Source organism: Melospiza georgiana, chromosome Z (genome assembly GCF_028018845.1).
Source record: "Melospiza georgiana isolate bMelGeo1 chromosome Z, bMelGeo1.pri, whole genome shotgun sequence".
NCBI lineage: Eukaryota > Metazoa > Chordata > Aves > Passeriformes > Passerellidae > Melospiza > Melospiza georgiana.
Window position 1 is genome coordinate 44661260 of NC_080465.1, and position 25325 is coordinate 44686584.

General features: G+C 39.1%; 1 protein-coding gene across 1 annotated transcript in view; it reads right to left on the reverse strand.

Moving 5' to 3' along the window:
• PIK3R1 (phosphoinositide-3-kinase regulatory subunit 1) overlaps positions 1 to 25084 on the reverse strand; it is a 57371-nt gene extending 32287 nt beyond the window's left edge. The window contains exons 1-2 of the mRNA XM_058043769.1: positions 24916 to 25084; positions 19727 to 20478 (exon numbers count right to left, since the gene is read on the reverse strand). Coding sequence (XP_057899752.1) covers positions 19727 to 20060 — 334 coding nt within the window. The 5' untranslated portion in view covers positions 20061 to 20478; positions 24916 to 25084. The remainder of the gene's footprint in view (positions 1 to 19726; positions 20479 to 24915) is intronic.
• Positions 25085 to 25325: the final 241 nt, after the last annotated feature.

Below are 25325 nucleotides of genomic sequence, written 5' to 3' on the forward strand. Positions count from 1 at the left end.
AGCTGTGCCAGCTGCACTCTCGGGGCTAAAAAGGACAAGGGGCGGCTATGTGAAAAGGGGTGAAACAAGCCCTGGTAAATATAGATTACAAGAAAATAATTTGTAAAGAATAGATGGCAGGATAGGAAGAAAAAAGGTCTGATTAGATCTTGAAAGTCTTACTCAATAAGATACCAATTCTCTGAAAGAAATCCAGGATCTTTTTACCCTTCTCTGTCACAAAAATGAATACTTGTCCTAGAGCTGCTGCATTATCAACAAAGAATTCCTCTAAGACAAAGCAAAATTAAAGTAGGGAAAGGAAGAACAAAGAGATTGTGTCTGGCTTGAGGAAAGTTTAGTTGCAGAGATAAGCAGAAAAACAAAACCACAAAGCAACACAGTATAGAGAACTTTATACGTGTGTCCTTTATAACAGTTTAATACTTTCAATAGTGGCTGATAATCATGTTTCACACTTATTAATTTAATATTTCATAAAGCCCTGTTTCTATCATCAGTTGAAAGGGAAGTGATAATGTCTGTACTGGGAAGAAACTCTGTATGTAATATTCTATCAGATTAAACCTCAATAACTTTATGAATTATGAGCTGTCAGACATTTTTCTCATCTGCTACAGAACATACTTCTTAGAAATAGAAGCTATAATTAAGACAACAGATGTTCTTTGTTGGCTTCATCTGAAGCATGGATAATTTTTTAAAAGCAGCCCATAGTTCAGACAGTATTCTGCTTCCCTCTATGGGTGAGCTTTTGCAATACTCTTTTTCCAAAAAGAATTGAATTTAATGGCTGAAACTATTTACAACTATTATTAGCATGATTAGAAAACATGAGCAGTACCATTCTGAGGAAAAAAAAAACATTAAATAAGTAAAATGTGCCGGCATCAAGTACACTGCATGATGCCATACATAATGCATACACAGTTTTGCCAAAGAAACTCCTTCCCCCAAAAAGCAAGCAAGAGGTGGGAAAATCACTTCCTTATTCAACTCTATTTTCAAGGATCTGTGAGATAAACAGAACGAAAAAAATAAGAAATAAGCAAGAATGTACTAAAAGACGTCTTTCTACTTCTAAGTAGAGGAGGCACTCAAAAAGTTGAGGAGGATAGAGTGTGGGTCAGGATATACTTAGCTGGAGCTGAAAACCAAATAGGCTAGCACTGGAACTTTGACACTGCTGGCTGCCAGGAGAGGCACATCTCACCACCCTCAAGTGGTCTGGAGCATTGGCACAGCTTGAGGCTTCTCATGCTTTTCTCAGGCGTGGCAGACTGGTGAATAATTCCTTCTTACCCTTCACTCTCAGGGATCAACCTAAGCCCTGTGTGACATGCAGGAGCACAGCAGTAGTAGTGTTCTCACATTCCCATGAGCATCCCTTTAAATGGAAGGACAGGTTAACATCTCTAAATAGAACAAGCCAGCATGGATTTCAGTGCATGATTCCAATGACAGAGGAAAAAAATTAATAAGCTAACACCTGTTTTTCCTGTCTTGTTGACATCTGCAGGTTCCCTGCCAGCAGTTTTCAGCCAGAGAGATACCAGCAGATGAGAGGTAAGCTCTGATGTAGGTACCAAGTTACTACATCAACACATGCAAGGAGATGATGACAGACGACAGGAAAAAAAGGAACAGGACAGGGTCAACTAAATAACTGAAGCAATAAAGTGCAGAACTGCTTTTTTCATGAAGTGAGGCTTGTTATATTCCCTCCCCTTCCTTCAGGATGGCTGTTCCAGGACTAGAAAAGAACTGAGATCTGCAAGAATTTGAGTAACTCGGCCTGCTTAGTTCTCCTCAGAGAAACTAAATGACAATTTCAGCTTCTGACAGTGGTTTGACATGAAACCATACATACTATCAAGAAGGGAAATATATACCACCAAATGGTCAAGAGTAGTATTGATAGTGCTGGTGAGAGAACAAACAGCACATTCCACCAGCAGCTGCATCTTGGACTTATTTATCAAGTTCCCAGTGCTTCAATGTTATTATTGCCATTAAACATCCAGATTTTAATGGTGGTACATAGAAGTCCTTATTAAAAAAAAATTTGATAGTTCTCAAAACAAAACCTCCCTCACTGGCACTGTGATTAACTAAGTATTCCCTTAGAACTGTTGCCAGCTGCCTTCCCACAAACTACCTCATCATTCCCAAGGATATTTATGCCATGATTTCTATTAACTTCTGCACTCTAGGCTTTTTTTTTAACTAAGTAAGAGTGAAAATTCACTAAAAATATAATTTAGTGTAAAGTGACTAGATGTATGCTAATACATCTAGTATGTATTAGCAAAATTTACATGGTACTTTTGCTATTAGTCAAAATTTATGTGGTACTTTTGCTACAGTCACTCCATAAGGAATGAGCAGCAAAGCTCCCTCTGATGCCTGCCATACCACACAGACACATTAACAAAACTATATTGTAAGAGCATCAAGACCACCACCAAGGTCAAGCACTCAAAACTTAAGACCACAAAGAACTAAGGTTGCATGTTAAATTTCAGATCATGCTTTTGTCTCTTTTCATATAATGACATAGAATTTTCTCCATTAAATTACACTGCCCATTTCAGTGCACAAAGACCAGAGCTCTCAAGGGATAAAACTCAGCTGAAGAACTGAGTACTTTAGTACCTGGAATATTATCTAGACTGTACAAGGACACATGGTCATGCAGTAGGCTTATATTCTCCTGTTTATTTTCCTCTTCAAACCTGAATTTTCTATCATCTCCTCTTAGAATGGCTTCCCATGTAAAAGTACTATGGTCCACAATTTGTTCTTGAGTTCTTCCTAGCAAGTGGGAGAGGAAATACGTATTTGGTTTTTCCTGAAAACATTTGACACATAGGAAAGAGGCAGTTGCCTATCTTTTTAAGGGAAGGAATGCTGAGGTCCATCTCAAAAGGCACTTGAAAATTGTGGTTCTGGCTGACTAGTGGAAAGCCACAGTGAGACTATTTCAATGACCTCTATCAGATAAAACTGCATAGATAGAGCAAGTTCATGTGCTGAAACCATTTTCATTTAAAAAGTAGTAACATGTATTTTAAAAAGCAGTATCATGTCTGGTGCTATCCTACAAGGACTACTAATCTCAATTCCCTTTCTCCATATAAATGGTGACAGTTAGAAACTGCAGTGCTCCAGTAGCATCTGCTCTTTGTAGCCAGGACAGGTCATGACGGTGGATGAACCTTCACTGTGAGATACCATGGTCACTGCAACACTGTTGAGAATGACCTGTCCCATCTCTAAAGGATCCTTGTTCCTTATGCTGTGTCCTTTTTACCAGTAACAAAGTTTCTTATGCAGGGCAAACACTGGTTTGTGATAGTATCTCTGCTTGAGAAGAGCAGAATTTAAAGCATTCTCTTTTTAGTCAATAACCATAATACATAAAAATTCAGGGCAGTATGTTGTTTTGCTCTGAAAGAATGCTTTGTTTTGTTACCTTTTTGCTGTCAAGAAACTAATGGGAGAAGAATAACAACAAATCCCTGTCAAACTATCCACAGACAAAAAAATCTAGAAGAAAAGAATAGGCTCTTCACAGCTGCAAGAAAAGATAATGCATATTACTATGCTTGAGAAGTCAAGTTGTTTAGATCTGGAAGATTTACATAAAAGAACTGGCAGAAGCTGCTGATAGATAAAAGTCAACACTGCTCCTTCATCTTTTGGGAATTGTGGGAAACATTTGTAAGTACACAGAAAGTTAAAAATAATGAGTGTACAGCAGTCACCCAGAAAAAAAATGCAAACAATGGCAACAGCTCTCCAGCACGACTTTTATTCAAAAATTGAATGTGTTTCCAATCAAATCAAACATGTTTCCTCCTCTAAAAAAAAAAAAAAAGAAAAAAAAAAAGAAAAGCTTAGAGCCGTAGCTGTAGCAACAGAATACAGCAATACAGCAATGCTGAAAGGCAGACTTATAAGAAAGTAAAACTGGGTTAATCCTTACAGCCATTAAACCATTGGGTGATCTGACATAGTTACAGAAACAACATTATTAGGAAAATCCTGGACTGAATCTATAGAGAGGTAATCCCACCATCCTCTTTACCTTCAGATGAAGAAGAAAACTCTAAGTCTATATGTAATAAGATTTTTTGACCCATATCATACTCCCGTGGAGATTTCTCTGCATAGCAGTATCAGTGTTATTTTCTTATTCCAATATATTTCATACTACCAAGATCCCAAACCAAAAAGATGTCATACGATATCAAGTACATGTACTTAATGCATGAACCTAAAGATCTCTCTTTCATTAATCATTGCTTGTTCACACTTCTCTTCTGAGGTAATTCAGACCTTAGCACTTAGGGAGACAAATCAATTTCATGAACCTTTACAAAGCTGTCAGGGCTCCAATTGGTTAACTAACTCTAACTGGCAAAAAACCTTCATTTGTGTACTGACCATCACACTGTGTTATGAAATTCACATAGTGTAAAACTTGTTTATAGAAAGTGTATAAGAAAATTGACAATGACAACAAAGATGGTGCTCATGAAAAACTGGCTGTTTTTACATCACCATCTGCAAGCCAAGGATTAACTGAAGTCAGGGTAAGAAGGTATGGAGCAGGATTTCAGTCTGCAGTGGGTGCATTCATTTGCAAAGAGATCAAAAACAAGAGACAAAGCCTCTCTAAGAAAACATAAACACTTCAAATCCAAGAAATCCTTTTCTAACCTTACAGTGTTAGAGTGCCTTGTGGTCTAAAACAAAAAAAAGTCTCTCTCTTGAAAACCAGTGGTAGAAGAGTGAGACTGAACAGAATAGGATGAAATAACTGAAAGAAAGATTTTGTAAGTGAACTTGGAAGGTGTAAGCTACAGAAGGGCAAAAATAGAAAAACATAAATCTGGTTAAGAACTGACAACATGTTCCTAATGATCTTTAGCTCAGGTGAATCAAATAAAAGCAGCTCTTTCATGGAGTAAATGAGGAGTAAAAAGAGCTAAAAGAAGCTCTTTTTAGGTCTTCTACAAAGACCCAAGAGATAAGCAAGAAGCATTTTTGATCCATTGCTTCCATTCCTTACTTCTGCTACTCAGCAGATGCCCTACACTGACCTACTCCAGCACAGTGGAATGTGCTGTAGACATTCTCCAACTTTCTTGTAGAAAATTCATGGGTAACAGGATCAATGCTATCTCTGAACTTAGAGGACTACTAAGTGTATACATGAGAATGACAAGAAAAACTAATGTCTTGAATATTTAAGTACTGCTCATGTACCACTCCTCTAGAGGTCACACACATAAAACATACAAATCAGTTTTTCCACCATCCTGTGCCTGCCAGGAAAGTTAGCTGGTCTTCTAACCCATTTCTGAAAATACAGTGGCATTATCTATCTATATATTTATCTCCATTTCCACATATGTACAGAGCTTAAAGCAAAAATCACTCAATTGACTTGGAATGTTGCTTATAGGATGCAATAAAGGAGTAAAAATACATTCCTGACTTGAGCAAGATGTGATCAAACATGTGAAAAGGCCTTCTAGCTATGACTCACTAAGAAATGGGTGGGGGATTGAGAGGCTGAAAGGCTGCTGGCTGATTGGAGTAAGCCTTCTTCCACACTGGCCAGCAAGGACTGAGAATTGTCTATTCTGTCAAAATGCCAGGTATATATTGCTTGTTTTCCTGCTACCCTACCAGGTGTGGGGGCTGGGGGAAAGAGAGAGAGAGAGAGAGAGAGAGAGAGGAAAGAAAGGAAGTCTTACATTTATGGTCTTTCTGTTATTGTGCTCCAGAGGAATCCCTTGGTCATCTTGCCAGAAGAAAGAACCAGTTACCTTTATTTGGCCTTAGGAGAAGGGAACACATTTTTCTCATTTTGTTTGCCTTTTCAAATCAATCTATCTATCTATCTATCTATCTATCTATCTATCTATCTATCTATCTATCTATCTATCTAAATGTTGGCTATGCCAGAAAGCAAAAGGGTATCTCACTTGACTTCCAGAAGGAAAATAATTCCAAAAGAACCAGCTCCCTGCTGAGAACAGGAAAAAGAGGAATACATTAATTTTAAACTGACCTGATTTTTCTAAAACGCATATGACTCCTTGTTTTTAAGCACAGTTCATATGAACTGCCTGCATGAAGCTGGAAAAACTTGTCTCCTAAACAGTTCACATGTGGCAACTTCAGAGAACTTTACTGAGGAGTTTACAATATAAAGCTCCTCAAAAATGGCAGCAGACAGCTGGTCTAACTCATCTAAACTCTGCTATGCCACCACCGTGGACCTTTTTATTGCAGGACCTATTACCTCTCAAAGGATTCTAGTCTTTCATGGTAAATGTGTCACTTGTAGTCTCTAAAATAATTTAGATGTATCAGTATGAGCAATCATCTAAACTCTGGCCTTTTTTAAAGGGAAATTCCCTCTTATTTTTGCTTTTTTGGTGGTTTGGGTTTTTTTCAAATAGCATATTTCTTGATCTCTCAGGGGAGCCAACCCTTCTGCTTCTCTTTTTCTTGTTTCAGTACATCAGTCTGCTTTTCACCTGTCAGCTTCCCATACTTCAAACCTTGCTCTCAAACTGAGAAGTAAGTCTTAGGGGACAGAGCAAGGTGGCTGGTTATTCTATAATGGCATTCAGGTAGGAGTGAGCAATACAAAAAACCAAGTCAAAATGCTACTCTGTGTTGCCTTAGGTTGAGGAGCAAGACATCAAGAAAGTCCAAGGCCACAGGTGTAGACTTCTCTAGCTACACATACTCAACTTGCTCGTCTGCTGATTACAAAACGTTGCAGGATAGTTTCGTTCCAAACTTGAATGCATAAAGACTGGGTTGGGAGTTTATTTTATTTTTTTCCCAGAATAGCTACAAATTACATATCGCAAAATTAAATACAGAAATTTAACATCTACTGGGAGTCAACAGTGGAGTTTTGAGTCATGCTAATAAAGAGAAGAACAAAGTTTCATAGCCTATTATAGCGGCCACTTACGTCACAGTCTGACAGTGCTCTGTAAATATCCTAGACAAACTGTGATTTTTTTTTTTAAATTTGAGTCAGAAAATAAGCATGGATTAAAGATTTCTGACAAGCTGCAAATAGGTAACCAAATAATACTTAGCATGATAAAAAACCACAGTATTTTCCAGAACACTAACTTCATACTGAAATAAGAGAATTTCATGTTTTTACTTCTGCATGGCTATCAACTTGAGCCCAACAGAACAAATTGGAACCATATTCAAATCTATTTTTTCCTGCAGGCTTTATAGCTTCCCCACGCTTTCTGCACATTACATGTTCCCTCTCTTTTGCTCTCAGCATTTGGACTCTCTCCTTCAGGCATTCTGTAATCCTGCCAGCCAAAGAGCTTTGCTTTTAGTGAGTAGATCTGCCAACTTAAACACCAGTCTCCTAAGGCAATCAAATAATGAAACACACATGTATGTACTTGCACATAATCTGTCAAATACCTCTCTAGCCCACTACAAATGATTTTTGCAATCTGGGGTTTTCAGAGGAGCATGCATACATACATAGTTTTCAAAGATCAAATGCCATGGCTCTCCAGAGTTCTCTCTCTTGTTTGTACACTCAAACCCAATGACCCTGCAATTTCCATATTAACATCTAAAGATATGAAAAATGAAAAACTTAAAAACAAAAAGATCTTTGTGCAGTAAAACTTCATAGGGAGTAAGAGCAGAAAACTTCATATGGAGTAAGTATATCCTTCAATTTCTCCAATTTGGCAAAAGTCTCCTGCAAGACAGCACAGATTCCTCCACGGCAGAACACTCTTTCCACGTTTCTAGTGCGTCTGGAAAGTTAATGAATAACCATTCCAGGTGTCAAGAGTATTTTTCATACCTCCCTCATTACTCATCTGTCATCCACACTTGATGTCTTGACTTCCACTTTCTAAACTAGTGTTTCCTGAAAGAGGAATCTAATGTATGATGCTAGCAACAGAGTAGCCCAGGAAAAGCTTTGAACTTTGTCATACTAGGATAAAATTGCGCTGCCACACCTCTTGATTAATTAAGGTTGCAGCTAACTACATGGCAAGATAAAGACGGGAGCAAAGGCATCTTTCAAGGAAGCAAGTTATTGATTAGTATTACAAGAGCAAAGATCTAGCTCCCAGAATGGTAATTTACTATGTAATGTCACCATTCACAAAATATTCCTGTATTGTGAATCACAACTATGATACAACAACATCTCAAAACTAATAGAGATGCACCATAAAAACCTAAAGTAAGAGGTGCTTAAAACATGTGTCACTGAAATGTTCTATTGCAAGGCATGTCTAACAGGAACAACAAAGTACTGAGAATTTGAAACTCTGGATTTGCAAAGTCATGGAACAAATAAGCCAACACTAAATTATGTTACCATATATGTTGAATCTGTGCATTCACGTTCTAGTAATTATTTTGATTTTGATGCTTATATTTGGATTCCAGCTGGCACAGGAAGAGGCATGCCAGGAAGATTTGTTCTGCAAGGAATTGTTTTGGACATCCAGTACATAGTAACTGAAGCCAGACACGGAGTGAGAATATGGTACTCACTCCTTGTGACAAATAAAGATTTGCAGAGTCAAACCTAATCCATTTCTGGTTCCTGGGTTTATTTATCTCAGTGAAGTGTAACTGCTAAGGTTCTCATATGTTAAGAATTTTTAAGAGTTACTTCCTAGGTTCACATTTTTTAAGTGAAATGTACATGGCATGAAGAGATTAACCTTAGACTATCCTGAAGCAGTAGGTTTGTTTGTTTGGTTGTTTTTTTAATTGTCTGGTTTACCTTATTCCTTACAGGAACGATGATAGCACCTTTGCTCACAAAAGTGTCCTACAGATGACTTAGTACTTGTCAATAAGAAGTTCTGTGAAACACTAATTAGTCATGTCATTGGAAAGAGCACAAGTATCAATGAAAAAACCTGTTTCCAGAGAGAAGGTTGAAGGCTGTGAAGAACAGGTGGCTTAATACTAGGAACTGATCAACCTGAATGAAGCAATTTTAATTCAGTGAAGACCTTGGAAAAAAGAAAGCAAGAATAAATGGGGGAAAGGGTGCGACAACTATATCAATAAAAAAAATTGCATCAGACGGTATACACTGAAAGAAGCTGTACTTTTATGTATAAACACAAGATTTAGATGCAGTTTTGAAACCCTAATGTTCTCCTACTGTAGTGTGCAGCTCTGTGTCTATACACACATACATCAAGGTGATAAAACTCTGTATTTATTCTAAGTATAATAATGTGCTACAGTAAAAGAATTTACAAATAAAACTGTCACCATATCACTTCCTCAATTATAAGAAACCCTATTACTATCACATTATTACCCAAACAGGCAGCCCTAAGGAAAACATCAGCCCTGCCAAAGTATCTATCACCCTAGAGCAAATTTTTTACAAGTATCAGTGAGGAGTTCTGAATATATAGAAAGAAAATAACCTTGTCAAAGCAGTTTCTATACTGTCATCACCAAATACAATTAAATTTATGTAGTTTCCTAAATGAAAACATTTTACTACTACATTCACAATTCTTATAATGTGCTGGATATTAAAGGGATAAAAAGTTAAGTAATCTACACTAAATATGTACAAAGGAAGCAGTTTGGACTATTTAATAACAGGCTTTAAATTCATCTAGAAGTTAGGAGCTTCAAGCAGGAATAACAGGGTGAAATTACATGCTCTACATTAGCCCAGGACCTCAGAAGAGATGCTCACAAGTCCCTTACTTGTTTTCAAAATTTATGAAAGGACAATCAGACTCTGCTCTTTACACCAGTGTTTATAGTGTAGTATTTAATGCACATTCATATTCTATGAATCTGGTATACTGGAATCTCTTCCAAAAAGAGATAAGATTTGTGCTCCAAACACTAAAAGTATTGTGAATTTTGCCAAAAAGAACTAAGACTAAGAACTATGCGATTTTTCCCAATGCTGCTAAATATTGACTATAGGTCTGATCCTGTTCCTTCTGAAGTTGAGATGGGTTTTGCCACAAATTTAAGAGAAAGTAGAATAGTAACTTATGGCTTTGTGTATGAACAAGTTCTTGAAGTAAAGGAAAAAAAACCCTCAATCATGTATAGTATTTTCAAGAACATCAGTACTTTACAATAATTTTATTTTTAGTTTGCATCCAAAAGGATTTTGAAGAAAGGATTTTAGTACTCTATTTAGAACAGAGCAGCTCACATTAACAAGCATGGGCATGTTCCATCCAAACTACTAGACAATTTACCACCGTATTTGATTGACTGGCTATTTAGTTCAAACAGACATTGAGAATTAACAAAAAAAAACCCACACAAAACCCCCCCAACAAAACAACCATACTCATCTAATTGGCATGTTCTTACTGTGTCATAATAAAACTCTACATATTTGTCTTAGAGGAAACATCTGGAGAAAAAGCATAACAGTTGGTAACTGTCTTCCCCTTTTTTGCTAAACTGTTCATGCAACTCAAAGTCCTGCATTCTAAATCACTCTGGAAGGCAGCAGCAGCCCACTAGCGCCTTCAGTGAAGGTTTTAGTATCAAAAATAGATGAGACTTTCAATTTGCTAAGAAGCAAGATTTAATGCTAGTTGCTCTGTAGTAAACATTGTTCAACCAGTGGTTTAATATTATTCCCAAATCCTGACAATAATGAGATTGTGAAAATCTCTTATTTCATGTAGGGACTGCAGTTTACACAGGCTACCAGAAAGTTTTTAGAATTGTAAGCACTAAGTTTGATCCAAGAAGTAGTCAGAAAAACATGGAAGTTGCAGGGAACACTAATTTTTCAACCAACAGTAATTAATTATAAATACAGCAAAGAGAATTCAAACATTTTATCACTCTGTGCCCTTAAGAAGCCCTCACTCAATGAACAGAGGTCCTATTTTTGGTTATTTCAGAAGAAATTTTTGCTACTTGCTGTTTAGAATTTGTTCCTTAAAATTCTATCATTTGGCCAGGCCAGATTACGAGGATGACTACAAAAATTTTTATGGCTAGAACTGGCTTGCACTGGAGCAAAAAAGCCTCCCTTAATCTTCTTATTAAGAAAATTACTTATTTGGGCTACTGACTTATTTAGGCTATACTCCTCTGGCTTCAGAACAATTGAGTAGATTTGGACTGGCCAGAATATATTGTTAACTGTACTTAAACATCTGTACAGATTTTACTCCAAAGTACCTAAAACAAGCCTTCACAGAATACCCATATACCAGCAGAGACTGAAAGGCCAAGCAACAGATCACACCTCGCTGCACCCCATGGTGTCCTGGCACCTCACAACTCTTGGCAGATCACATCAGGGCAGATGTCTCTCATGCATGTGCCAGTCAACTAAGAGCAAAGCAGGAAATGATGGAGGGTTTTGCCACAGTCTCTGTTGCTCCTCACCTGTGCCAAGCAGCCGTGTCTTGGCAAGGAGGCAATTCAAGGGTAAGGTTGAAAACACAAGCGACATTTTCCTGCTCCCTGCATCCAAGCGCAGCACATGAAAAATTGCAGTGAAATTTTCATGAAAAAATAGCACCAGAGGACTGGAATTTGTGCTCACAGTGTCGAACACCATGTGCAAATATGAAAAAGACTGAAAATTTTTCCCCTTAACTGCTTATTTCTGGAATGTTCCTGGATAGAGAGATAATGAAACCACATACAGCTGTGCAGCCTTATCTACTATGATGCATAATTAGTGGTTTCTTTCATTAATTCCCTAATTTAAGTGCCTTCATCTACCTCCAGCAAAAAAGAGCTGAGGAAGAGGACTGGGAAATAAAAAAGTAACCTCACAAACTAAGAGGCTTCTCCTTGAGAGAGACAGCTGGAGAAGTTGTAACATGCTTTGGAACATTGATTTGCAGCATACGATTCAAAAGTTTCTTTGCCAAGAATAGTCCTCCATGCTTCTCTGCTTATCTACCAATGTTATCCAAGCAGGATGAAGCGATCTTGGAAAAATAGGTGATAGCATTGAAGTTTTCTCTCCTGACCCCAACAAATAAATTCCACTGTTATATCTGTAAACAAGACATACAAACCTGGTGCAGCCATGCCTTCTGCTAGGTTGTCGTTGTAACTCTATCCCAGCACAAACCAGCTCAGAGGTGCATTCCCTCTCAAGACTACAGTTCTCAGGTTGCAATATGCTTCCTTTCTTCCCAGGTGGCGAGCAGGAGGCTATGGAACTGGAGTGTTCAAACATGATGCATCCAACAAATACAACTCCAGAGAGGAGAAAGAGCAAGGTAGAGACCACTTGAATTAAATGTTCTAGAGTGGAATAATTTGGCTTTTTGCCACTACCTTTACAACCTAAGGTGTGCATGTGTTTTACAGGAAAGCATCGAAATGTTCAAGGAAAGTAGAGCTTAACTTTGTTTTTCTAAAACACAGACAATAAAAAGAAAAAAAAAAGGCAAAAAACCCACAGAGAAAAATCAACCCCATCTATTTTACTGGAAAGATACAATTGCTGCGTGGTAAATGGACTCAAAGTAACTGCCGTTCCTGCAAGAGGTCTCCCTTCTGCAGGAGCATCTTCCTGTCCCAGATGCCACCAAGTGATTTGCCAGCAGAGATGGAAACTGGCATGATTAGACCTACCAACGGCAGATCTTACTTCTTGCTCTTAACATCCACAACCTCCAGTGAAGAAATTATCTCAGATACTGACCTCTGGGAAATGTTCTAGCATAGCAAAATATGAAGAGCACATACAAACTTTAGTGGATTGAATGAGAAAATTGTCTGACAGCTAACTAAATTGTAAAAGACATTTTTGATTATTCATGTCATAGTTTACATAGTAGTTTTGAAGTAGGAGATAGTCTCAAAAGACATTTTTGAAGTGTAGAAACCATATGCAATCACATCTTTCCCTGGATCAAGGCAGTAGTGAGTTTTTGAAAATCTGTCTTGTCAATCTTGTTACCTGAAAAGCCATCAGCTTAAATATAATTTTTTAATGCTGTTTGACATACAAACTATTTTATAAAGTGGGTCAACATGTGAAAATAAGGAACAAAATTTAGGTGCTACCCTTGTGGACTGCAGCATACAGCATTTATAAAAGACTGAACAAAAAGCAGTCTCATTAGTACAAAAGGTTACACCTGCTAACACTTTATGAAAAGGTTTCAGGCAATGTGCAAGCGTGCAGGCATTTCTACAAGACAGTAGAAAAAAGAAAACAAACAAAAACCAAAACCCTAACAAAAAAATCTACACAAGCACCTTCTCTTAATGAAACCATCATAAAATAGAATTGCATTTTAGACGTGTATTTTGATGAAGACATGAACAAAAGTTAGCAACTATTAACCAACTATTTTTTTTAAGCCAGAAATTCTCTTTAAGTTCTCTCAAGCACTTAGATTCTTACTAAAGTATTCTCAGGACTTAATACCCTTCTCCAGTTAAAATAACCATGTCTTTAATATTGTGTAATTCCCTTTATCATTCTTAGCTATGAAAATAAAGAAGTTCTTTGTATTCTAGACTTCAGATTGATTTCATGGATGTTCATCATGGAGAGGGGCTTTGGTAAGACGCAGATGTGAAACAGTGCACAGCCAGCTGCAATTACAGACTTGTGTTCTTTCACACAAGAAAATTTGGATGCATATATGGCATCACACAACTATTTAAGTGGGCACGGTTATTTGCTCAGGGTGCTGAATGATCCATTCTTGGCAAACACTTAGTACCGTGTATTGCTAAAACTCACAAACTGACGTTATCACATGCAAGCCTAAGTAACAACTATTTGCTAACCAGTGAAGGTTTTTTCAGATGTTCCTGGATCACAGCTACAGAACAAAGATGATTCCAATGAGAGTGTAGGCCAATTCACCTTTGCCATGCTTTACATCTGCCCCAGCTTTCATGTCAGCAGCACAAGGTATTAGCAGACTAAATCAGTATAACAGAAGGCTAAGAAAATGTAAGCAAAGTCACTCAACATAGTGACGTCTTTGTAATCACAGAAAGGCATATTAAAATAAGTATGACACAAAACAGACAAATATTTGTTACAGCAGCTAAACAGGAGTGTCTTATTATTTCAGCTTCTTAACGCAAAAATGTGTAAAATAATGTGTTAGATTAATTAGATTGATACAGTCAGGGAAAAAAGATTCATTTCAGTCACACAAGCCTTTTCAGTCTAAGATCAGCCTTGAGGATTAAAAGGGGGTTCTGTGTACTCCAAGCATTATATTTTTCACAGGAATATCTATTTTTCAATTCAAGAATAATTTTAAAAAGCTCTCTCTCTCACTTTAATTTTTATCCTGTGAGGATTAAAATGTAACATGGAAGACAGTGTGTTTGAAGGTCCTTCCTCCCTCTTGCTTCCTTCCTCCTGTACCAGCAGGTGGGGCCACGCATCAACCATGAACTTGCCCAGGCCCTTTCTCCACGTGCAGTTTGTACTCGGACTTGCAAAGCCTATCCCTGTGCTTCCTGTGGTGCTTATAAAGGCTTTTATAGTTATTATCAACCCTGATATTATCGCTGTGAAAAAAAAATGTTCTATCTCACTTCAGTGGAGCTTGCAAAAATCTTTGCCATCATCAGTGATAAAGCAGTTGGCAAGGACTCTGTTTTCAGATGCATGCACTTATCTGTCAGCTAGAAATTTGCCTAGAAGTGTTATCACAAGCAGCCAGCAAGGCTTTACGGCAGGAACTTGCCCCATTTCCCAGTGCAAGTCAAACTCAACTGACGTGAAAAATTCATGTCTGCAATGAAGTTCTGACAACTGCAGCAGGGCAAAGGCTTATACTCCAACTGGTTCAAAAAAGAAAGAATTCAAGGGCTCTGGCTTGAATGGTAAATATATTTACCATTTGTATATGTCATGAGATAGTGGCTCATGATCTCATAATTTCCTTTTTCCATTTGCCTAAATCATCCAAGATGACTGTTTTCTTGCCAATGGAGGCTCCAGGTTCACTGCATTTCACTCACTCTTATGTCCCTCAATACACAAATCTAAGTAATTTTCACAAATGGATTGTTACACTAGCTTCAGAGCGAAATTAAAGAAACAAATCCTACAACACACTCGGTTAAACCATGCACAAATGGTTTTATGCCCTCTGTCAGTTTGGAACTCTATCAGATACATAACCTGGTTGGTGAAAGGAAAGAGTCTCCAAATGTTATGTGTCATTATCTTTGTGTAACTTGCTGATCTGTATCTGTTCTAGAAGAAGAGTGAAAAAGAGTTTGGACTTTTTCTTTAAAAAAAAAAAATCTCTTTTATAGTTTCACCACAAGAAGGAAGAGCTTCAGATTATTTTTAGGCTCAAAATCAGCTGAAATAGTACAAAGTGTCAACATAAACAACCCTTTTAAGTTATACAGGAAGTTACAGGCAGTGCCAAAACATCAAACCAGACAAATTATTCATATAAAGTTTTGGTCTGCCCTACTGCAATCTGATCTTCATTTCAAAGTGAAAATTTAGCATTCTGAGTTAAATCTGTATTTCAGTCCATAAATCAAAGCTTAATGCTCCAAAGTATGCTTAAGATCAGCCTTCACAAAACAGGTAGGGAAATGATACTGTATGAATTAACTCTAAATATATATGGCCATATCAGATGAGTTGAATCAACGTTTGAAAACCATATCTGGACTTTGTACAGCTTATGCACTTTCCATTTGCAAAGAATTGAGGAAAACTGGGATAAGCGAGAGGAACTAGCCTAATGTAGCTTCAATTAAAATAAAAAAAAAATCATTCCAAGAGAAAAAAAAACAGTCTTGCGAAATCTTTACTGTTTCACATAAACTTCAGATATCTGCTGGGGGGAATAAAGATGACCCTCTGCTGTGTCTCCACTGTTGCAAGTACCTCAATCCTCCCAGCAGCAGCCAGGCACCCTTGTCTGGGAAAAAAATGTGGCATGTTGGATCACTTGGAATCTCTCAACAGTGAGAGGAATTACATCTGCCTTGCCATAGCTCTGACACTACATCATCTGACACTGAGACTAGAAGGTGCTAGAGACTTCTTGGGGCTTTTGTTTCTCTTTTCTTTTTATGTCTTTTCAGACGCTATTTAAAAAAAAATCCCCCCAAAATCAGACTAAATCTAATTCTTTACTGACAAAGATAAGGGGAAGACAGGCAAAATATAATAGTCCTAACATTTCAGCCAAGGAATGCTAATTCCTGTCTTAACCAATGGTTCAAGAAACTTAAAATAAGTGATGAATAAAATAAAAATATGGGGAAAGAGTTAAGTGTTTTAATGGAACTTAAGACCACCAGCAAGGGGGGGGGGGTTGTTTTCAGATTGGCTTTTAACATTTAGGAAGCTCTCTGTTTTTAAGACTGACTGCGTAAGACAGGCCTGATGAGCAGAGCTCTTCCCATGTCAACAGCCTCCTTGACTGCAAAGTGTGTTCAGACGTCTATGATTATTTGTTTCTGAGTAATACAGCATTATGAGTACTGGCAGCATTGTGCTTAAATACTGCAAAATATATCCAATATAAAGCAATCTGGACATTGATGAGCAAGTGATCAGGCTTAATAAAGACAAGGGGGAAAACCATTCAGTAATTAAGTACCGTTCAATAATTAAGTATAAAAGAGCAGTGAAAGTATTAAAAAGTTTTCTTCAAAAAATAAACCTAGGTATATGGCAAATAATTGGAACTTCTTTGATTATGCATATATATTCTTTGAAATCGCAAGTTTCTGATACTCTTATTCAACATATATGCAACAGGAGTACATACAGAATTCCCTCTTTACAGAATTAAAAAACGATACAAATAAATGAGGTATGTTTAAGTAGTTTTAAATTACAGTTCCCCATTAATTTGTCATTTTAATCCACAGTACTTTCAATTCATCAAGTAGTGAAAATGTAAACTTGACTGCATTTGGTCAGGCAACTTCACACCACACCTTAATTTATTTGAAATACACTCTAAGGGTGTAGAGAGAAGTATCATCTTGGGAAGAATCTCTTGGCCTACTGCCCATTACATTGGCTGCTGGACAATGTTAACTGTGCTATTCCCTGCCCCAAATAGCACAAACAAAAATAGTGAAGCCATCTCAAAATCAAACATATATTGCTACATTGTTCTTTATCTGAACTATATTTCTGCCCTCACCTCTGATTTTACCCTAACTTTTGTAGCATTCTGCTAACTTAAAAGTCTTACCTTCATTTTGATTTTTATAATACTCTTTCAGTAAATTTCCAAGTCTGCTTCTAAGATTCAAAGCACTCTCTGCCTCAGATCTCTTCAGGAAAAAAGATCTGTAAAGAGACTACTTATAATTACTTTTCCTAATTTCTTTTAGGAAAGCATACTTTATTTTAACAGTAATTAAGCCTGAAGTTCAAATTTCTATTCAGAAGGGTCTAATCCCTGGTCTTAGGGCATTATGGAGGTGTCTAGCCTCTTATATGAAGCTTAAAATCTTTAATTCAAAACCAGCTATGGGAAGTCCTTTTTTTTTTTTTTTATCAGAAGAAAACAAGGTTGGACTTCAAGCTGATTCTTAAGCATTTTAGAACACAGCAGGATTATGTGCGCAGGCTTTGAGATGAAGATTCTCAGTTAAATCAGAACATTCTCTTGTTTCCAATTCCCAGAGTCCCTTGGTATTAAAAATAAACACATTGTATGTAAATAGTACTTTGTCTACGGGCAATAAATCTCACATAGAAGGTTACATATAAGCAGAGCCCCCGCAAATCTGCAGCAGAATTTCCCAAAGTAACTCCCAGCAGCTGAAACTCCCATAAATGTCTGATACAAACACAGTCCTGAGGCAGGCTTGGAAACAGCAAGATTAACACCAGGACTTCCCAGTGCAGTGCTGCGGCCAGCTCACAGCATGGTGCTGCGAACAGAAGCATCGAGCAAGCATGAGTACAGAAACTAAAGAAGTTACAAAGTGCTACTTTTTAAAACAATAAACATCAAAGTCAGGACGCTGGTTGCTTCACCGCACCACAGAACATGTAAAGAATGGGATTTTCTTTCCATTCTCTGCTTCTCAAAATAATCTGTCAACTTTGAGGTGTCTATCCAAAAAAACATATTTCTTCTGCAGTTACACAGGATGATGATAACTACCTCCACAGGTGGGTTAAGAAAACAGCCAGTGTCACTTGAGCAGCATAATTAATATCCAATAAAAGAATGATCAAAGATATAATAGTTTTTCTTTTAAAAGGAAATACTCCATTTTCAGAACTATGCCAATGAAAGAGAAAACATGAGGCTCTAATGACTAGCAGTTAAGGGTTCAAGGACTTCAGAGATAGGGACAGCACAACTTAAAATCCCCTACAGCCTCATCTGCCCTCAACTTCATCCTAACAATGATTTACATCTAGGCACTGCAGACTTGTAAGGAATACCTGCTGCAGTGCTTCAGAACACTGCTGTATAAACCACTGCAGATTCACTCTTTGTTAAGTCCCCACCAACCTAGAAATGCTTCTGCCAGGTTAACTTGGTTGCCACATACATTTTTGTATATTTCTGCCCTTATATTTGCTGGTTATCAGCACAGCTGAATATAAAGTTACAATATGCACAAAGGGATGAAAATTGATAAACTGATCCCACAAATTGCAAGTGATGCTGCAAACATTTCTGTGTAGGAAGGGCAATGATACTGTTCATTACTATGGTGTCACTGTAGTGACACCATAGTAATGAACATGACCACATACTACAACTCTTATTATCTACAGTTAGAAACCCAGAGAATTTATGAAGCATTAGAAGTTGAAGAAATAAAAGCCAGTCTAGACTTCTCCAATAAGCTGTAAAGTCTATTCTAAAATGTACTTGGCTTATTGATCTGTAAAACCCAAATTTGAATGTCAGTAGGTAAAAGAGACAAAATCACTTGGAGGAAGAGTTTTTTTGGGTTTTTTTTGGTTTTTTACCCCAAAGCTTTTCCAATTATAAAAGACAAGACTTGTTTCTTCTCTTAACAGAAGAGTTCTGATAAAATTCCAAGTTGTGCCTAGCATCCTGTTGCAAATAAAGCTTAAAAAACAACTTAGGAAGGTATTTCCTCTGTTTAACCTTTTTTCATATAAGGATATCTTTTTCTACTGTATGCCATACCCCAAAATTATAAATCTGAATTTCTCTTTATTATCATTTCATTCTTAATTTTAAATTATTCAATTTTACCTTTAAGGCCACAGGTAACCCCCCATGATGAGACTATTTATCTTCTGCTGGTAGCAAAAGATTTGTGGTAAGAACATGCTTTTATTTAGAATGCATAGTATTGGACTCACCAAGAACTTTCTCAATAGTGAGTTTAATGAACCACAAAAGGAAATACTTCCATCCGTTTCTTAGAAACCTAAAATAAATGTTAACTGGCTCATTTTCCACTTAAGGTTTTAGAGTGGAGAATTAGAAGCAGACTTTCTAACCTGTGAGATGTACCTCACAGTAAGTCACTGGTCCTTGTGCCTGAGACAAACCATACAAAACTACAAAGTGTGTGAGCTAAACATTACAATGTAGAAACAATTCTTAATTGACTGAAATGAGCCGTACACTAAAAAAAGGTAACCAACAGGTGCTATATACATGAAAGTACACTCGGACAAGACTGTGAAACAAAAATACTTGAAACCATGCACCTTCTGAATACTGACCTTGTTGCTCACTCTCTGATTCAGCTTTCGCAGGACTTGGTGCTACTGGAAGAGGCCGAGGAGGACGAGGCTTTGGAGTGGGGGGAGATATTTTTTTTCTTCCAATGTACTCTACATAAGTTCCTGGGAAATCCCCCCTCTCCCCTGTGGTTTCATTAAAGCCGTTCAACCAACCAATTTCCTCAGGCTTTGCTTCTTCCCCTTCACTGAATCCAAGTGCTAGTAAGGTACCTTTATTCACAGTTAATATATCTCCTAAGTGCAAGTCAATATCTTCTTCTCGCTCTTTTTTGTAGTCATATAAAGCTCTGTATTGATATCCCTCAGCACTCATCTTGGCAAATGATTTAACATTCAAAAGTGTTACTAAACAGTATTGAAATGCAATTGTCCAGTTTTAGTTTTATGTACAGAGAAATTCAAGATTAATTAAATGGGATGATGAAAACGTCTCTTAAGTAATAAAATCCAAAAGATAATGAAAAAACACAGTCTGCCTTTTCACTGCTGATGTTTTTACCAATGTATTTATTCTTAGTCACTGTCTGTTGCAGAAGTTAAAAGTTCCAATTCTTCTGTGTCTAGCAATATTCTTCCGATTAATTCTTTTCCTGGGCTTCCCAGCACTTCTTTGTCTTCATACACAAGTTCAGACGACTCTTTAGCCAGTCACACTTTCTTCAGATGTATTTGCCACAGACTGCCCACATACCTTAAATATTCTGCCACCAAACTCTGCACACATGCTTTTCCTGGAAAGAGAAGAGAAATGTCATGAAATCATTTCACATTCACTTGATTATTGTGAACTTGGGATTCTACCTCTGCAACCCTGGCAAAGACTCTGTCCCACACAAGAATCCTATGTGACAATAAAATCAAGCAAGAGCACAAAAAATATCTACAGCAAATGTTTGCATTTTTATAAAGGATATATGTCAAATTACTTGAACCAAATTTGTAACCCTGCAGTATGAGGCACACTTCCTTCTCTGTGACTTACGGCTACTGAAAAGCCTCAGAGTGAGAGGGCTAAGCCCTGGAGCTGTTCCTCTCCACTCTAGTGCAGTATCTAACCAGGCAGCAAGATTTTATATACTATCTCCAGAAGCCAGACAGCCACACCCCTTCTCCACAAAAGGTCTGTCAAGAGAGGGGAGGAGCTTACTGTAATTAGCATTGACCACTGGGGTGTCCAGTCTCCTCCTCTTTATGACAAGAGTGAGGATGGGCAACAATCCCCATCCTGACGCCTGTATTTCAAAAACCTTTTGGAGGAACGGGTCTTCTTGTAATCTGTAGAAGAACCAAAGACTCAAAATAACTTTTACTTGATGATTACCATATTTCCCCTTTTTCTTTTTTAAAGAGGGGCTTTACCACTCCCCCATCTTCCAGATGTTTTTTAATGTGTTTATGGTATAATACTAGAAAAACAATCAGCAACTGAAACAGGCACACCCAGACCACCTAAGCAGCCCTAGCAGGAGTGAAGTATCAGGGTACAGGCTTAAATTACATTAAAGGCAAGAGAACACAGGCCTGAACTTTTAGCTCAAGGTTGCCCAACCATAAAGTAAAAGAAAAATATGACTAAAACCCAAATCTATTTAGAGAACAGTTGCTTGAAGACATATAGAACAGTAAAAGCTTTCTAAATATTATTTCAACTGTTATTCATTTACATCTACTTAAAAAGACAAGCCAAATCATAATTTGAAATGCTATACTGGAAACCAGAAAGTACTAACTACACAAAGCTGCAATGAAAGTCCTAAACTACATCTGAATAAAAGACTTGAGAGAGCTGTGTAATACCAGCAGGTAAATATTGACTATGTACTTTGCATTCAATGTATAGAAAGCCCTTTTGTGTTTTTTTTTTTTTGTAAAACAGTCCCTTTTTACACTGTAAAGAGACATCAGTAGACAGGGCTGGAATAGGGAACATCTGACAGCTCTTTTCCACACCATTTTTTCTAATGCCTCAGTCATCAAGTCCTTTGAAATGTGATTGACAAGCTAAGAAGTGTTTATAGGAACGCATATGGACTTTCTGTGCCAGTGAATAAACCTGATCCCTAATTTGTATGTGGCTCCTCTTCAGCCCATCAGGTCCCTGAAGCATGTTGCACAACATCTCTCGTGACAGAATACAGAAGAAAATCTTGTTAAGTTCTAGAAGAACTTCCTTATCATCCCTTGCAACCAGTTTTTGTTGTAGGAAAGAATTATGTGGGCCTGAATTAGACTTCCTATTTCAAAAAGCTTGCACATAAGTATTTATTTTAACAACTTGCAAATCTATCCACGTGTATTAGGCACCCAGCACATACCAAAGCTTTAATTAGAGATTTCTGCAGCAACTTCTGAAAAACCAAACTATGTTGCCTACCGGACTGATGCTACCAAATATCACAGACTTTGTAATTAGCATGAATAGTTTCACTTATATTTAATTTTGACTCTTCTACCAGAGAAAATTCTACTGACAAAAACTGTGGAAAAAGTACAGGTACCAGTGTATCAACTAAATAGCAGAGAAGCCTTTACAAAAGCATGGATTTCTCCTGTTTCATGTAGCAAGAGAAAAAAAATGCACTTTAACAGTTTTGATCCAAGCATTATGATTAATACAAATGTTTCCAATCAAAACCAACCATGCATACAGCAAAGCCTGCTAGAAAATTACCATTTTGACTACTTTAAATACTCTGAAATATTTATTTTCTTTTTAAGGAAGGTTCAACAAGTGCTCTGCTACAACTACTTATTTAACTCCTACTGCCTGTGGGCATTTTGGCAGCCAATGAAGTCTTCTAAACACTGCATAATTCAACTGACTTGACCTACTCCTCTGATCTTTTATTATCAAATGTATGATAGCAACTTTATGGCCATATATTTAAAATGAGCACTTCTGTCTCTTATTAATCTCTTGAACATACAGAACTGGAAATGTTGTAGTAGAACTTGTTATGACAATTTTAAATCATATTTTAAAAACTCAAACCGTTAGAAAAACTCAATGAAGTTATGATAGCAAAGTTTCCTTAGATCCAGTTTCCTTGGGGCTCAGAGCTGCAGTACCTGTTCATGCTCACTTATCAGCACCACCCTTAGTACAGAGTACCCAGGATCTGCCCTCCTGATCTACGGTTCATGTACCTGGAGACACTCCTGTGAGTCAGCCATTGTGAACTCCTTGGATTTATGCCTTTTTCTATTGTTACTGTGTCTCAGGTTCAGGGATGAACCAAGACTCAGAGTTCAAGAGCCTTGCATATAGATTTAACACAGGGACAAACACCAGTTTTCCTCACCTGCTCAGTAACACCACAGTGTATGCAAAATGCCTCTTAGAGTGCTTGGCTAAGATCCTGCATTAAAAAAAATTCCTTTTACTCCAATTGAAATTACACAGTCTCTACATTCAGGCATTTTGACTCAAGCTGACTGGTCCTAAAATATATAGCTTGAACACCATCTTAAATAGATTGAAACAAACAAACCAAACACTTCAGGGAAGAAATACTCCTATATTTGAGACGATTTTATTACTGGATTTCCATTTGGCTGGTCAAATGGAAAAGGAAGAAGAAGTACAGGAGGAGAATCAATGTTCATTTGTTTTTTATTTACTGTCTAAGAGCATGATGCCACTAAAAGATTCCTGAGTTCAGGCAGAATTCCGATCTCTTAGCAGAATCGTTTACATTGAGCATTTCAGTAGGGAAAAGAATTTAATATTCAACAGAAAAACTCGAGACATTCCTACAAATTTAGGTGAAAAACAAAGGGGACATGAAATCTTCCCCTTCTCCCTCCCTTTCTTCCCCTGTTAAAAAAGACATCTGGCTCCCACTTCACTGGTACCCAAGGGTTTCCTCCCACACAAGCTATCATGTCTTTGGAGCTGGAGAATAAAAACTTCTACACTGCATTTGCATGCACAGTGATACCAGAAGGGTGGGCTGTTACTGGTACAGCATGCCTAGTACAAGACGCAAAGATTTTCTTCACCTTTATATTAACAAATTTAATAACCATATTTCCTGCAGTGCAATCTCTCTAACAATTTCCAAAAATCCCTAGAGAAATCCCTGCAATCCTACCTGCTTATCCATTACAGGATAAGCTTGGTAGATAGAAGAGCTGACTAACATACTCAGGGGGACGCTGAAATAATGAGAATTGTGGGGTAAGCAGGGAAATTTGCTTGGAGACCAAAATCTTCTCCCCACTAGGTGTCTACACACCTGTGACTCAAACTGCAGCTTTCTCTGAAATATACTCTCCAAGTGGAGACGACCAAGTACCACTTTAGAACACTATTTTCTGCAAGAAAGTGAGGTCCGTGATGTATCACGTAGTAACACCTTTATACCGTTTACAGAAATAATTGTTTTGAATCTGTGGAGATTCTATCACAAGTCTTTAAACGAGTCCAAACAGATGCACAATGAATAAGTACTGTAAGCACTATACACCACATCTCGTTCTGAAACATCTCAAAGACCTTATAAAGGCTGCAAACTATGGACGAAGGGAGGTGATAATGAAAAAACTCAGGAAAGCAGTACAGTCTGAACTTCCGTCCCGTTGAAGAGGCCAGCAGGTTAACCACTCCGGAGCCCGCGCCGACACGCAGTCCCCGCCGCAGAGCAGCCGCTCTCCGGGGCCGCTGCTCAGTGGCCGCTGTCTCTCCACCGCCGGGGCAGGGCTGCACCGAGCCGGCACTCGATGGCGGAGGCCCGGGCACGGAGGACGCCGAGCCGACCGCTCCCGCCCCAGCGCTCCCTACGGACACCCCTTCCGCCGCCCGGGGGGGGCTGTATCCCGGCGCGGGTACCGGCCCGGCTCCCCACGCCACCCGGGCAGCCCCGCGGCGGCCGCTCGCCCTGCCCGTCCAGGAAGCGCCGGGCCGAGCCGCCCCCGGCCGCGAGGGAACAGGCTGCCCCATCCCCGGGGCTCGGCCTCGGCCGCAGCGGACGCCCGCCCCGGCACGGGGGAAAAAGTTGCGCGGGGCGGCGCTGCCGCTCGCGCTGTCACCCCACAGGGGCGGCCGGTGCCCTGGCTCCGGGCGGCCGCACGGCCCCGCGCTGCCCCCTCCCGCCCCGCTCCCGTGCCCCCGGCAGCCGCCCGAGGGCCAGCACCAGCTGCAGCGGATGCAACAGGACTCGCTTTACCTCAGCGGCAGCAGCGGTGGCAGCAGGAGCAGCAGGAACAGCAAGAGCGGCGGGGCCGTCACCACCTCCCTCCCACCGGCGGGCAGCAGCTACCGCCGCGACGCCCCACTCTCCGCCGTGCGTCCGTCCCGCCGCGCTCCCGACCGCGCTCGCCGCCTCAGTGCCTCGGCGGTGCCGTGCCCGCCGCCGGCTCTGCCCCCGCCCCCGGCGCCTTCGCCAACCCGCTCAGGCACCGCCTTCCGCGGCCGCTGACTGACGGCGGCACCGCCCGCCCCCCGCGCCGCGGGACCTCGGCACAGCCCGGTGCGGAGCCCGGGCGCCGCCGGGTGTCCCGCAGCGTCCCCGCCGTGGCCAGGGGCCTTTGGGTCGCCGTCGGCGAGCTTCGGGCGCGGCGCCTAGAGATGCCTGCA